Source organism: Aulonocara stuartgranti (genome assembly GCF_965226115.1).
Source record: "Aulonocara stuartgranti genome assembly, chromosome: 20".
NCBI lineage: Eukaryota > Metazoa > Chordata > Actinopteri > Cichliformes > Cichlidae > Aulonocara > Aulonocara stuartgranti.
The window spans coordinates 24,158,709-24,174,770 of NC_138956.1; the positions used below are offsets into that span (position 1 = coordinate 24,158,709).

Sequence of the window (16,062 nt, forward strand, 5' to 3'; positions counted from 1 at the left end):
GAGCTCAAAGCATGCGGTCAGAGGTCAGATTAATATTTATTTCATGTGTTGCCTCAGAGAGCAGCAGGCAGTAGTCCTTTGAAGACTTGTGCATGCAGTGAGGCGGATGAGGTTTGGTGGAAGAGGGGCGGGGTCTGACCAAGTTGACCAACAGACGATACAGTAAAACTTTTTTTCAAGATAAACTGACCTTCAAATAAAGAAGTGTAGGGCTGGGGTGCCAGGACACAAGAGGGCGGAGGCACATTTTTTGCTCATGCCCCCTCCCTCTTCTGCTGGTCCTGTCCTCCTTCGTCTATGTTTTTGGCGTAACCCCACTGTGTGCGCTGCACAAACCGACGGCCTGTTAAAACAGCCTAACCAGGTGGAGCTGAGCTATTGCAAATGTTCCCCTTCTGGTGTCTCACACTTCCAGGGGCCTCATGAACATATGAGACACAGCTGTGAGACAGGCAGAAGAAAAGAGGGGGGTGGGTATATGAAACAGCTTCAAACTAGTTCACATTGTAAAGCTCAACAACCAAAGAACCAAAACTCAATGTTTAACAACTAAACGTAATGTTTTGCCAGGTACAAAAATCATGAAAAAGGACGGCGATAAAAATTCAAGAGGACTTTTATTAGACTTGAGCAATAACAAATAGGTTACATATACTTTGGAACTGGCAATTGCAACCCAACCCTTATGTCGTTCTTTAATTTGGTATAAATGAGCTTCATGATACTGTGACACGTCCAAATGATCTGCAGATATTTTCCACTGAGGAATATGTGATTATCTTATTTGAAATAGTGCACCTTGCAGCTTTCCTCTCCATCACTCACTGCTTTCTTTCAACCTGGTATGTCCTGCCACCCCATGTTTGTCTGCAAGCTGATATCACACTTGGGATCACCAGAGCAGCTTGAACCTGATTTATAGCTCTCAGCAGTCCAGCCAGACCCATCAGTTATAGTTGGTGTTGCTGACAATCAGAGATACCGTTTTAGTTAAGCCTTCTATAACACCCAGCTTAGTAGAGCTTATCCTTTATAGGATGTTATCACTCAGGCGCCCTGTCACTTGTGTCATCAGCACAGAGTCCAGGCTTGACACTGGTTTCCTCATCCAGCCACACACTTATCGGCATCCGTTACTGAGGTGTGTGGGCCTGATAAATGTCCACCCAGTTTCAGCAACTCTCGACAGAGGTCCCATTAAGATTCCTGTCTGTGTAGCGAGAGGCCTTGCCCCTTTGACTCTTGCTTTCATCACTCCGTAAGGCTATGTTGGTCTGTCAATCAGAGAGGACCCTGGGTGATCAGTCAGCCCCTCTTTAGGGGATGCTGGTCTGAGGAGCCATTAGAGAGCAGGCAGCATAGACAGACTGGCCAAAAATTGATGAGAAACAGAGGAGCAGCAGAGCCTGAGGTAGTAAGTGGAGGGGAGGTGGGAGGATTGGCGTGTAGTGGGGGGTAGAAGAGCAAGAGGTGGATGAGCTGAATGTGGATTGTGAAGGGAGGGTGGTTCTGTTTTCTATTTGTGAGGATTAGGTTGACAGATCTGTATTTAGTTTCTTTGGGCCTCTAGCTGCAGCTAATCCCCCTCACCTGCAGCGGCCGCCCCCCCTTTCTTTCCTCTGACCCTGCAGCCCCTTACTTCCCCCATGTTCCCCCTCCTGCCCAGCACAAACACTCATCCCGAGACAAGCACATGACTCGTTGCACTGTGTCTCCTCAGGTTAGGGCCTCACACTCGACACAAATCTCTCTTGGGCCAAAGGAACAGCAGGGGTCTCAGGCTTTCTGGAACAGAAGAAAAAGGACCACGGCAACCTGTGGTCTTCCACATATTAACATTTTTTCAGCTTGGGTGAGGGGTTGTTCCTCATCACTAAGAGATAGCAATTACTTTGAAATTAAGAGACATTACTACGGAAGCAGCTTGTCAAAGTCACTCAGGGGAAAGAGGGACCATTGGTAAAGCTGCACATTAGAAAATATTCAGGGTCAGGTCAGGGGCACGGACCTCTTCTCTTTAGATCCTGGCTCCCACACGCTCTGAGCAGGCCTTCACACTGTGGAAAAAAAAGACCACAGCGCCTCTCCAAACACACGCAGCATGCCTGCCAGCAATTCTGAAAGGTGGGGACTCTTGATGACCTAATAGTTGTAAAATCCAAGCACATTTTTCTGCTTTAATGAAGCGACTTGACTGCAGCACAATGCAACCAAGAGACAGAAACAGGTTCTGAAAGGTTGTTTATGAAGCAAAATGTGTAATTTCCTCAGGGTGTCGTATTTATTTAATGTCTTTTTAATGTTTGTAGCTTAAAACAGCTGCAAATAGGCAATAACTGTCTGATATAGTAAACTGAGCTCCTAACAAAAGAATGAGCAGCATTTGTACCATTTAAGAGAGCCTTAAAACACATGTTGGCCAGTATTATCGTTACGCACACAGCCATCATCAAAATTACATTTAAAAATCACTTCCACATGGCTAACAGAAACAATATATATTTGGCTTCTCACAGACGCTAACCACAACCAATTAAACTTGCACCCACCCTATGGAAACCACACACACACACGACACACCTTTGGACAAAAAGCAGCAAGCTCAGCGATACGGCTTTATGAATGTCACATAGGGTGCTGATGTGGATTTTTCTAGATTACCAGGATATGCCTCCTAATTTACACCACTGAGGTGTTAACTGGCCCACACACACTGGATCACTGGTCTTTATCTTCAACGGGAAGACTGGTAGGAATAAGTTTTAAGCTTATGTAGTGATGTGCAAAAAGACCTGAGCCACCCCTCATTTCTTTTTGTTTTGGCAGGAAAATGGGAAACAGGTGAAGGGATTAATTGAAACGTGCAAACATATACGGAGATACAGTTTACAAAGCAAAAACAGTTTGCCCAATTCTAACCAGGTGAAAGTCAACATTTGGTACAACCCCCTTTATTCTTCAACACAGCCTGAACTCTCTTAGGCAAGCTTTCTTATGATATTTATAGTATTCAGGAATAGTTCTCTGGCTTCTTGACGGACCTTCTTGAAGCTCCTTTTGGTCGTTGGCTGCCTTTTGCTCTGTTCTCTATCAAAATGATGCCTTTTTTCCACACTGCTTCAATAATGATGAGGTCCAGGCTCTGGGGAGGCCAATGCATGACTCATAGTGTTCCACTGTGTGTTTCTCAGGTATGCTTTTACTGCATTGGCAGTGTTTGGGATCATTGCCATGTGGAAAAAAGAAAGTTCTTGTGTGTCATGCAATTTCCAGATCAGATTACATTGTTGATTAACATCTCACAACACTTTTCTGCATTCATAATTTCATTGATTTTGACAGGCTATCCAACACCTTGTTTTGCAGATGGCTTCAGACATGCGCTGTGGCACCTCTGACTTCAACTCTTCCATACATATTGATGATGAGTTGAACCATCTTTAAAAAAATAAATAAATAAATTGGATTCATTAGTTTTCAGAAGTTGAAACTGACAAAGTTGTATTTTTACTACAGCATTTGTATACAGCATTTGTATTCTATTTTTATCCTATTGTATATTTTATTCTATTTATTCTACTGTATATAGTATTTTATTTTATTCTATTCTGTACATTTGTGTACAGTATTTTATTCTTATTGTATTCTAATTTTTGCTATGTAACTTTTGCACTGTCCACTCCTGCTGTGTTATCTTATCTTATTTTCTTCCTATTTGTTAAGAATATGGCTCCATGCCGTTCCTCTGCTCTAGATCATTTTTAGATCTGCCACTTCTTTTGTCCACCACTTGTCCAGTTTCTTCAGATTTATTAAGGTCACAATGCGCGCAGTACTGAGATATTCTATGTTTTCAGTTAATAGCTCTTTGGAAATCACCTTGTTCGTCCAAAAATGGTACTTTCTGTCTCTCAAACCGTGTTGTCTTTTGGATTTTCCCTAAATGTAACAGAAGAAATTGAAAAGTATTTACTTCACAATGTGTGAAGTATCTAAAGTGTCTAAAGATACAGTTTAAAATTGTCTCTTTGCCAAGATGTCTGTTAGGTGTCAGCACAACACTGTTCTACCTCTTGACATAAGTGAGTTTTTATGCTTGAATGATTCATAAGTCACTGTTAAGTGACCTAACAAAAAACAGGCCTTCAGAAAGCCTGGGGAACTATTGCTTAAGACCAAATAACTTTTTTTTTAAAAAAGTCTGAAGAATGTTAGTGTTGCCTGTTTATCAAAATCACATTAGTCTGAAGCAGCACCACTTTTATTTATTTATTTAACCTTTAGTATCGGTCATTAAAAACGGCGTGACAGTGTTAGGAGACACCTCTTTCTTTATTTTACTTTCAAAAATCATATTAATTTAAAACTTTTATTATTATTGATCACTTTATCGTTACTATTTGTTACTACTTAAGCAATGTATCTATTTATTAGCTCGGTTTTGCTTGAATACCATGTAGAAATTCTTAGGGCAGAATAATTGTTGCAAATTAATTTATTCAAAACAAATACTACAGGTCTGAACTGCGTGATCGACACAAAAACGCGCGAGATTTCCGTAAAACATCCTTACGCGGGAATTTCTTGCAGGTAGATAAAATGACATCTAGTAACAGGTAACGTGATGGAATCCCGTGCGGCTCATTTTTGTTCTGAAATTGATAAGCTCCATGCAAAACTGTTGATCAACGTGGGAGTCACGACAGACTGGCAGCGTGCTGAAAAAGAAATCAACCAGTAAGTTCAGACCGATCTACTCCAACCGGCTAATAGCCAGTTACGCTAGGTTAGCTTATTCTCTGTGTAGTGCAACAGTATTCACAGAGACTGTGGATGTTTTGAGGAGCCAAAGCGGTTTAATGTAACTGGTATTGCGGTTCTATTTAATATTTAAACTCATATTGATGTGTATATATTCACAAAGAGCAGTTTATCTAGGGTTTACTCGACATTGTGTTTCGTAGTTGGCTAGCTATGTACTTTACCAATTCACCATAGCCTGTCATTATGCCCTGTTATTATCCCAGTGTAATCAGTCACATGTAAAAATGTCTGCCAATCATGGGTAGTGTTAGTTAATTTGATTTTATCATGTACTCTACTTGAAACACTTTACTGTAGAAACAATTATGTGTCCGGGAAGTATTTAAAAATGTGGTCGTTAGAAAAAGATTTTGCACAAAATATGTTGAACTAGCAAGATTAAAATCATACACGGAGTTGCCCTTTTATTAGGTGCACCTGTTCAACTGCTAATTAAAGAAAATGTGTAGTTGGCCAATGATATGGCAGCAACGTGGTGCACGGAGACATGGTCAAGCATCAGGATATGCAGAGAATATTATGTGACTTTAAATGTGGTGTAGTTGTTGGTGTCAGACAGGCTGGTCTGTAGGTCTGAGATATTTTCACACAATCATCTTTAGGGTTTAAAGAGAGTGGTGCTGAAAAAAGTAAATATCCAGTGAGCAGCAGTTCTGTGGGTAAATACCTTGTTAATGCCAGAAGTCCGGTGGTGGGTCTCATTAGCAACAGGGATGAGACCGACTACAGAAGTGAGGTGAGACGCCTGGCCACGTGGTGTGCTGACAACAATCTCTCTCTGAATGTGGAGAAGACGAAGGAGATTGTTGTGGACTTCAGGAGAATGCACACCCAACATGCTCCTCTGACCATTGACGGAGCGTCTGTGGAGAGAGTGAGCAGCACCAAGTTCTTGGGTGTGCACATCACAGAGGATCTCTCCTGGACGTACAACACCACAGCACTGGCCAAGAAATCACAGCAGCGTCTCTTCTTTCTCCGCAAACTAAGAAGAGCAGGAGCACCAGCCCCCATCATGTACACTTTCTACAGAGGCACCATCGAGAGCATCCTGTCGAGCTGCATCACTGTGTGGTTTGGAGCCTGCAATGCGTCCTGTCATAGAACCCTCCAACGCATAGTGAGAGCTGCAGAGAGGATCATTGGTGTCTCTCTCCCCTCCCTCCAGGACATTTACAGCACCCGTCTCACTAAAAAAGCCCTTTGCATAGCGGCTGATCCCACACACCCAATGCAAAGCTTCTTCAAGCTGCTGCCGTCGGGGAGGAGACTGCGGAGTCTCCAGGCCAGGACCAGCAGGCTGAAGGACAGCTTCATCCATCAGGCTGTCAGGAAGCTTAACTCCCTCCCGATTCTGCCCCCTCTCCCCTCTCTCCTCCACGGTCTCACTGAACTCTGTCACACACACACAAACACACACACTCTCTGACTCACTCACTGGCCTGCACCAGTTACCAGTCACTTTGTGGAGCATTGGACTGCCATTACCTCATAAGACTTTGTTGTTACACTTTCTCTTACCATACATTACCAAATCTCCATTTGCACTATTTGCCTATTTGCACTACTCTGCCTGGTTTACACTCAATGTCACTTACCCATTATATTGTATATTATATAGCTTTCTTGTTATATGTAAAATTGTATTTATTTAAATTTTTACTTTTTAATTATTTTTAATTATTTTACCTGCATTTTTTAATCACTTTTATATTTAAATATATTTAAATGTTCATTTGCTATTTATCTAGGGAGTGAAGAGTAACGCAATTTCTATTCTCCGTATGTCCTGTACATGTGGCAGAATCGACAAATAAAGTTGACTTTGACTTTGACTTTGACTTTGACTTTGAAGTCAGAGCCTTTGAACTGCTTTGAACCAATGGGATAATTCAGTTAACTACTTGTTACTACCAAAGTGTGCAGAAGAGGAGCTCAGTATATGCAACATGTCACAACCTTGAAGCTGATGGGCAACAGCAGCAGAAGACCAGATTGGGCGCCACTCCTGTCAGCTAAGAAGAGGAAGCTGGGGCTACTGGCACACGCTCCTCTTGCCTTGTTTCAGTGGTTCAGACTGATGGTTGTGCAATAGTGTGGGAGAAAACTTGTTGGCACATTTTAGGGCTGTTAGTACCAACTGAGCAATGTTTAGTGTGTATTTTTGCTGACCATGTGCATCCCTTTATGACTACAGTGTCCCTATCTTGTAATGGCTGATTCGAGCAGGATAACACACCATCTCACAACATTCCAGTTATCTCACACTAGTTGCTTGAACAAGACAATAAGTTCTCTGTACTCGGATGGCCTCCAAAGTCTCCCATGGGATCACCTTTATCCTGTGATGAAACATTTCCATCTTGATAAGAGTCGTTTCTTACAGCCTGAAAATGACAGTGAATGATTTGATAATATGAAAATGATTTCAAACTTAACTATGGCCTTTGCAGTCACAAGAGCTCAACTTAATGGAAGAGCTAGAAATTTTAGACCAATCTGGCTTATTGTGATTTCCAGCACCATCATCATAATACCAAATGAGGGAATAACTTTACGATGATGGTTCAGTTATAGAATCAGTGCCAAAGCACTTAAAAGGACTTTAGAGGACTTTTAACACCAATAAGGTATTTAGTGATTTTAAAAAAGTATATATTTTTCCCCTTTCAGAAACTTAAAGCAAACAGATTTTCCTAGCAGTTGTCATGTCTAGTTAATAATAATAATAATAATAGTTCTTACTAAAATAATGATAGTGTGTTTTAAAATTAATCTTGTTTTATTGTCACAAAAATTCCTCAGCACAGCTGGTGGTGGTTTGTTTCTTTCCAAACAAGTTTTTGCCAATAGGGAGGCTGCTGAGTGCCCTCTGGTGAACAAAATATGTAACATCAACAGAAATAATATGGCTGAAGGGTGTTTCTCCTGTCTCTTCTTTCCTTTTTACATTTTTATTAGTTGGTCATTTAAAATTCCAAAATCAATATATTAGTAATTATATCGACCCCATTGATATATTGGGCTCTATAAGACAATTTAAGTTGCTTTATCCTCTAATTTGTTAGCCATTTATAAATACATTTCTTTTATCCATTTCACATTATAGGTAAAATTTTGTAATAATGATGAATTTAGAAAGTTGAATTTTTAGCCTCTAAAGATTTATTATTAAACACACAGTTGGTTGAAGTAACAATTAGAATAATCTGGTTAGAAATTACAGTGATTCAAAGCTGGGTGCCAAGGGTACTCACAATGAACAGCATTGCCAGATGGTATTATATTATTTGACAGCAGTGTGATGTAGCTTCTAATTTAGGTATTTATTTAAATCAGAAACAGTTTCTTTGATTTTCCTAAATTCTGCTGGTTGCATATTATTATAAAAGAGAATCACAGTCCTAGACTACAATTGGTCTTTGACATTAATTGTAGAATTGGTTGTCTGTTTGGAAAAAGTTTTCTTGTGATATTATAACTTCATTTAGTATTTCTATTTCCAGCCAGGAAATTTTAAACCGAATTGAAAGCATAATCCTGGAAATAGTCACCAGTCTGTCCAAAGCTGAGGCCCCTGTCCTGGCGCTGCCCAACAGATCCAGCTGGGCCAACATAAGGTATTTTGATTTAAACATGCTGTAGCATGGCAAGTTTCCCTCCACACATATAATTGCTCATTCATTTTAAGCCACATGACCTTTGGGAGATAGCACAAGCCAAAAGGAATCGTGTGTAAAGCCACACAGGATTATTTCATTGTTATTTAATTTCCCTTAAAGAGATAAACGCAGACTTTTGCTCTGTTTGAATTTTTAGATGGGGGTTTTTCAAGCTGACCATGGGGTCAACCAGGTGGTGGAAATGAAAATCTTCTGCTTTGATTCAGAGAAAACCTAAAAGAACTTCCTGCTGCTAAAAAGATGACACACTGATAAGGAATTGAAAAGCACAGCATTTGTCAAGAGGCTTTAATGTGACTAGGATGGGGAGACCTTATGCTTAGAACAAAGAGGACTGTCTGATCTCAAATAGATCAAACCTTGCTACAGCTTAAATCACATTCTGGCTCAGCCATTTTAAATGGAACAGTGCTACAGGTAGCCCTCGGGGTGTGGGGAATTTTAGATAATTTGCAGGTGGGAGCTAATGTTTGAAAGCACTTACTGTAAACGGAGCACACAGTCTGTGCAGATGCTTTTTTTTTTTTTTTTTTTTTTAAATGGGCTCTTTTGTTACTTTGTTTACATCATGAAATCATAAATCTTTTTTTGATTGCTTCCCACTAAAGCTTTGACAGTGCCATTGGGCTTCAGATGAGTTCAAGACAGTCTGTCACCACCATTAGGGCCGACTGCCCTTCATCTGTCACTAAATTTGGTGAGAAGATGAACTGTTATGTTTGTTTGTTTGTTTGTTTTTTTCATTTTATTTGTTATGCAACATCTGTTTTTGAAGTTCTTTAACACAGTTGTATGGTGCATATGGATTTCATTTGTATTCGTTGTGAACGTATGCATAAACTGCACAAATGTCAGTAAAAGTCAGAGGTAGTTTTAGGTGACAAATTGGCAGAGACGTAACATGTTGCCTTTTTGGGATCAGTTTTACGGCATGGATACAGAATGTGTTGTTTAAATCTCTGATATGTTGATGTAGTGTTTAAGGTTTAATTAGTTGTTTGTTTGTTTTTTTTCCCCAAATCTGTGTTTCTCTTCAAAGCCCAGATTCTCAAGATTCTCTCAGTCATCTACAGGCTTGTCCAGAGCAACTCATATGCTACAAAAAGGTTCTTTATAAATAATCCATACTTTACTAAAGCCAACATATAGATACCCTTGGTTTTCATAGGAATGCTTGAATTTCAGTTTATTTATTTTTTTTCACATAACAGTGTTTGTCTCCACAGAGACATCTATTACAACAACACAAAGCTCTTTGGTTCACAGAAAGCTGTTGATAGTATCGTAGATGACATCTCCTGCATGCTAAAGGTTCCTCGCAGATCACTACATGTGGTGAGTGTGCATGTCTGCGTTAGCAGGCGATGCGGTTCATATGATTGTGTGGTAGAAAATACAAACCCCTGATATTGAAAACTTGTAGAAAAATTCCTTTGGATATTAGTTCAGCTCCCACAGATGAAGTATGTTAGTTTAGGATGGTATTTTATTTTTGTTCTGCTTCTTGTCCCAGGAAACACCTGTGGAAAACAAACAGCTCTTTTGATCAAAGAGAAATAAAATTAAAGTTGAATTCAGGGCCCAGTGCTTGAAATAGCTCGTCCCTTGTATGTGTGTGATAATATGGGCTTGTGCTAAATTCTGTAACTTATCTGTAACTTTGTTGCTAGTTGGCCACATCCAAGGGATTGATCTCAGGTGACCTGTGTTATATGGAGGAGGACGGCACGAGGATTGACTGCCACTCCAGCTCAACTGTAAGCACCACTTTAATGCTTCTTCGCCTGATTTCGTGTTTGTTTTTGTCATGGGGCATGGTCTGTGGTGCCGTGCAGGGAGGGCGGACGCACCTGCACGGCATCCTTAATCACGCCCGCCTAGTTAAAAAGACGGGGACTCAGGGGTTGGTGGGTTGTGGTGTGACAAATATTGAATAAAATGGCTCAAACCTACGATTTGAGCCATTCACACCACAGTTTTGTTTTTTTGTTTTTAAATGACACTGCAACAAGAAACAGTACATCATTTATAGCTGGATTTTTGGTTTACTGTACTCCCCAAGAAAGTAACTGTAAGTCTGAGCTACGGAAGCCAGGCGTCCTTTTTTATTTATATAGGTTAATACCACCATACATGAAATTTCTCCAGGGGCCTTTAAAATATTGACATTATCTGACCATACACCAAATATAGTCAAAATACAGCTCAGGGAACAGAACCAGCCCTTAAAAGTGAAATCTAAATAACCCCTCAAATGTCAGTAAAAGGCAGCATTATGTTAATGAATCTGTACTAAATCTGAGCTGCTATTTAAGTCGATTCCAACAGAGGGCGTTCAGTTTATACTGTACGTGCAAACAGACTTTTACTGTTTTACTGATGGCTAAATGTCTGTCCTTCTCTGCTCTGTATTTAATTTTGTTTTTCTCCTCTCTGCTTAATAACTGATCTCAGCTGATTGCAGTGCACAGGAAAAATGTTTATTGATCTATCATTGTTTTAATTTCTATCCACCCATTGTGCACATAATTGAAGAAGCTGTATAATGTAGGCAATAATATAATTTTAAGAGTAATGTGATTACGGAATTTAGTACAGTAATGCTTTGCATTTGTGTGTCAAAGAAAAATGTAATTTAATCATAGTAGCCTCTTCCTTTTTTCTAAAATAGTCTGGCCCTCCGAGGATGAAATGTTGCCATAGATGCTTGATACGGCTAAAAGCCTTCATTAAACTAGGACTAAGATGAGGTTCTGGTTGCTCGATGGACAGGCATGAAATGGACTATGCTTAGTTCGACGTTACAGCTTTGGAAATGTGAGAAACATTTGGCTTATTTAGCAAAGCCATCCTAACGACCTCGTGCTCACTGGGTTAAAACTTTTTATTACAGTGATAGAATGTAAAGCCAGTAATTACAGGAAATTATCTCATTGAGTAATGACTCAAGCCTGCCACGTGCACCACAGACTGATAGTCAACACTTTGTTTGCCGCTATTCTGCTAGGGTTGTGAGCAGCTAGAGCCACTATGTCAATAATGTCACTGAATGAGAGATGGGCATCACAGAGGCACAGGCAACCATTGTCCCACAAAAAAACATTTCAGCTGATCTACTGAAGCCCAGTGTTGCACATCACTGTCTAGCATTTATTAGTATTAAAAGATTTAATCTAAAATAAATTCTAAATATAAATCCATAATATAGATAACCTGTATGTGATTCCCATCAGTAGATCCAAAGGGTTAATTTTCATTGTAGACAGCATAACGACAACCGTTTTCTTCCAAGAAAAAGATGAACAGTAAATTCAGCTAGCAATACAAAGCACTTAGACTGCTTTGCAGGGGAAAAACTCAAACTTTTTTTTTTTAAATGCCATGTAGTAGTGCAATTTTTTTTATTTATTTATTTTCTTTTTTATCTTTTTTTTTTGCTTTCAGGCTGTCTCAGTTTCATCGAACATCAGTGGAATTAAAAGTATGCTTTGTAATCTATTTAAGAATCTACTTTCATGTTTTGTCCCATGATTGTAAGTCTATCATTGCAGCTGTCATCCTTGTCCTTTTTCAGATATTGTATCATCTGCAAAATTTGTCATGATCATTGAGAAGGATGCGACGTTCCAGAGACTTCTGGATGATGACTTCTGCACAAAGATCTCCCCTTGCATCATTATCACAGTATTTTTCTGTGTCTGCTTTTGATCTGAATGTTGTCTTCTTTCAGAAAGAGCAGTCTTAGTAATCTGTGTACTTAATCATTGTGTTTGTGTGAATCAGGGTAAAGGTGTGCCAGATGTGAACAGCAGGCTGATGGTGAAAAGGCTTTGGGATGAGCTGCACATCCCCATCTTTGCCCTCGTGGATGCTGATCCTCATGGTATAATTCATCTGCTTGAATACTTAAGCTGTCAGACATACTTTGCATTTTCCCACACATTTAACAGCATTTCAGATCCACACACAGACACACACACAGCTGGGTTGCATGTCTCGCTAAGCCAACAAAAGTTAGCACCTGTCCACTGTGTCATGGTGCCTAGTCTAGCTATTATTCCCGTTGGTGTGATGTCGTCCAGGGGGAGTTGGCTCGGTTTCCATCAGCCTCCATACCACTAAGTTTTTTGGCGCTGCGTGGCGAGACACATATGTAATGCTTTACTTTGTTCTAAGATCACATCACAGAGGATAATTGCTCTGGTATGCAAGTGATTGCAGCGTCTCTCTGTCCCTCCCTCTGATTTTCCCAGGCATTGAAATCATGTGCATCTACAAGTATGGATCAGTGGTGAGTCCTGTTATGCCGTTATTCCTGTACTCTGCATTATCCACTGTAGCCTGTTGAGTGTCTCTGTGTTAGCACATTATAATCATGCACCTCTTTACATAAAAAGAATCAGTCATGCATGTTAGAAAATTAAACAGACACGCTATGAAGTGAAACTGTTATGCGATTGTGTGACAATCGCATCACTTTTGACCTTTGTGAGGCTTTTGTAGTCATTCTTGTTTCATTAACTTCATTGTAAACATGTGTTGGGGTTTGCTGTGGTATGAGAGTACAGCACTGATTAACAGTGTGTTTGTTTTCTGTATAAGCATGCTATGTGTATTTGATGTGTGTGTATGTGACTGGGTGTGTATGCGTCGGTTTATCCGCAGGCAATGTCGTTTGAGGCCCACAGTCTGACCGTCCCCAGCGTTATGTGGCTAGGCCTCCTCCCCTCTGACCTACAGAGGTTTGGACTGAGCATTCGCTACTTCCTACTTCCTCCTCCTGCCTCTAATTGGGATTATATTCTGGGGAAGTTTAGATTGTTTGTTTTGGTTTCTGTTGCTGTTGCCATCACTTTTTTTTTCCCCCCTTCATGGAGCTCTTTGCAAAAACATATTGAGTTTTAAGTATACACCCCCTTGAACAAATTTGGGCCGAAAGAAAATTTCTGACATACATTAAATTGTAGTCTATTCGGTTTTTCTTTCTTTTTGTTTTCTTCTTTTTTTACTTGGCTGAACCTACACATAACCTCCTTTCTGGGAGTCTGTTTAAAAAAAGGGAACGAAACATTCTTCAGGGATAACATCCATGAACTGAAGTCTCTTATATATATGTTTTTAAATCTAAATTTTATTTTTTAGGTTGCGGGTTCCCAAGGACGCTCTGATCCCACTTACCAAGAGAGATGAAAGCAAACTCTGCAGCCTCCTTGAAAGGCCGTATTTAACCAGCCAACCAGAGTGGCAGAAAGAGGTGAGTGAAAGAGGACGCCAAAGAGGAAAGTGCTGCAGTTTATGTAGGAGGATAGATGAAACTGTTTGTAGAAATTTGTGGGATGGGAAGGTACTGAGCTTTGAAGGATTTTTCTATCTAGATATGGTCCTGTGTGACATCCAATACATTTTATTCTCTTTAAGAAACCAGTTTTTTCTAGGGGGGGGGTTTCTTGCCTGTCAAGAGCCAAATATACAAAAGCTTCCAAAGCTCATGGTACTACTAAAAGAATTAATGACATTAAATAAAAAAATATTACAAAATCTCATTTTTAGACTGGAGGAATCTGGAGGAATGAGAGGTCTAATTTGTGGGAGAAGCAAGCTGAAGCAGTCCAAAGTCTGAAACATTTCCTCTCCCAATTAGAACAACATTTCGGTGCAGTTAGTTACAGTCTCTGGGTTTAGTTTGCTTATTGTTTATTTGAAAGAATGTAACATGAACCATGCCACACACCACAGCATTTATAGTTATAGTTAAGTTAATTTGCAATCCCCGTCCCTAAAACGCTCTTTAAAACACAGAATACTGAGCAACACATGCATGAGAGTTAAACTAAAAAGTAATCAATTTTAGAACAATAAAGCACTGTAAGACAAGAAGCAGACAATTCTTCGTGACTGCAGGACTGATATACTTTTAAATAACTGCTTCAGTTTTAGGGTTCCTGTTTGAGTTCTGCAGCTAAGGAATTCCACATGTTGATTAGCTGAATGGAGAAAAAAAAAAAAGCTGTTTATCCAAATGAGCATTTACGTAATGGCACCTTACAATTCCCACAAGATCCTCTACGTGTTACTGAGCCCAAACATTTAAGGGAAACCACAAGGTCACTGAGCACGTGGGCAGCCTGATTATTTTATCAGACAACAAAATGAGCAACAAAAAAAAAATACAAAAACATAACAAATAAGAAGCAGTTGAGCACAATACAGGTTTGTTATCGCTGTGTGTCTTGCGAGACTGTGGAGCTGCACTCTTTGTGGCGGTACTGCAACTGGACAGGCAGATACGGGAGTGGCGGTCTTTCTCACTGTGAACCCAAGTGTAGTCTGACGCTGGTCTCTGCAACTGTTGAGATCTTTCTCCTGAAATTCTTTGCACACATTTGGATGCCTTTATGAGCTGAAGTTTCTATAAGCTGATTGTTGTGATACTACAACTTTCCAAGTGTTCAGATCAGTGCCCATGGCCTTAGGATCCTACAGCATCCAACTTATAACACCGTGTGTGTGTGTGTGTAAGCCAACTTACCAAAGATTAACTTTGACAGGGCAAAGCGGAATTTGGTGAGCAAGAATCCGGATCTGGTCAAACAAAATTGTCCCACTTTGACCACAAAACTCAAAGCTTTGCCTCTTGTCTCCCTCAGTACATTCATCCAACCCTGTGAGATGTTTTTTGGCAGTTCTGTTGTAGCAATAAGAAAAAAGTTGATTGGATGAATGAATATAACTTGTTAATTTAAAAAATAAATAAATAAAAAGGTCAGGCCTTGAATTTTCTCCATAAGCACAGAGCAAACCTGTCGCACTGAACATTTTGATATTGTGCCGCACAGTAGAGGAATGTTTGTGAGAGGACTGTTAGCTTCCTGGAAGTTTGTAACAGCTATTTTCCATTGCTGAGTGTCTGTTATGCATCTATGATTTGTCTGTTTGCACAGCTTCCTGTCTGATCCCACTAAAACTGTGTGTTGCTGTTTTTGTAGATGAAACTGATGCAGCAAAGTAAAGTAAAGGCTGAAATACAGTCTTTGACAGCTATAGCTCCTGACTTCCTCACACAAATCTACCTGCCCAACAAGCTGCGCTATGGAGGCTGGATATGAGCTCAATGCTGCCACTTAGTGGATGAGTAAGTGAACTGCTGAAGTTGCTTTGAAGCCTGAAGAGTGGTATTAGATGTAAATTGTCAGACAAATGAAAGTATTAACTTCAGTTTGTTAGTTTGTAGTGTTTGGATAGTTATTCACCTTTCTTTGTGTATATTGGATGCAGTTGTTTGAGAAGTGTAATTAAAACCTCCATGATCCCACTGATGAGTGTTTCCACTTTGTCTTCATTAGCATTGCTGATATTCCCAAGATGTTTGTGTGTACTTCCAAAGTGAAACCACACTGTGGTACAGTAGATTCCCCCCCCCCCCCCTCCCCCCTCCAGCAAGGCTTTGCGGACGTCATAGCCACTGACGTCTTAGGCTTCTGATGCAAAAACCACAAGTGTGCTCAAAACAATTTGGTGGTTTGTAATTGCAGCACAGTATCTGAGGATGTTCATT

The 16,062-nt window shown here is 40.1% G+C and overlaps 1 protein-coding gene across 2 annotated transcripts; it reads left to right on the forward strand.

Annotated features, from left to right (window-relative positions):
- Nucleotides 1-4,524: 4,524 nt before the first annotated feature.
- On the forward strand, nucleotides 4,525-15,823 carry spo11 (SPO11 initiator of meiotic double stranded breaks). Of its 2 annotated transcripts, none has more exons than XM_082519956.1 (13): nucleotides 4,525-4,737; nucleotides 8,331-8,444; nucleotides 9,116-9,204; nucleotides 9,547-9,613; nucleotides 9,719-9,842; nucleotides 10,178-10,264; nucleotides 11,952-11,988; nucleotides 12,082-12,191; nucleotides 12,291-12,390; nucleotides 12,761-12,798; nucleotides 13,173-13,249; nucleotides 13,650-13,761; nucleotides 15,494-15,823. In XM_082519956.1, the coding sequence occupies exons 1-13, from the start codon at nucleotides 4,625-4,627 to the stop codon at nucleotides 15,611-15,613; spliced, it is 1,188 nt and encodes a 395-aa protein (XP_082376082.1). In that variant the 5' UTR covers nucleotides 4,525-4,624; the 3' UTR covers nucleotides 15,614-15,823. The 2 variants fall into 2 exon arrangements, with proteins under 2 accessions (XP_082376082.1, XP_082376083.1); XM_082519957.1 differs by having other exon boundaries at nucleotides 9,734-9,842.
- Nucleotides 15,824-16,062: the final 239 nt, after the last annotated feature.

What these genes read in the sequence shown, in the direction of transcription:
- spo11 (XM_082519956.1), top strand. Translation starts at nt 4,625, where the DNA reads ATGGAATCCCGTGCGGCTCATTTTTGTTCTGAAATTGATAAGCTCCAT. An exon ending in TCCAGCTGGGCCAACATAAG is followed by an intron (nt 8,445 to 9,115) that starts GTATTTTGATTT and finishes TTCCCACTAAAG; the next exon opens with CTTTGACAGTGCCATTGGGC. An exon ending in TCTACAAGTATGGATCAGTG is followed by an intron (nt 12,799 to 13,172) that starts GTGAGTCCTGTT and finishes GTTTATCCGCAG; the next exon opens with GCAATGTCGTTTGAGGCCCA.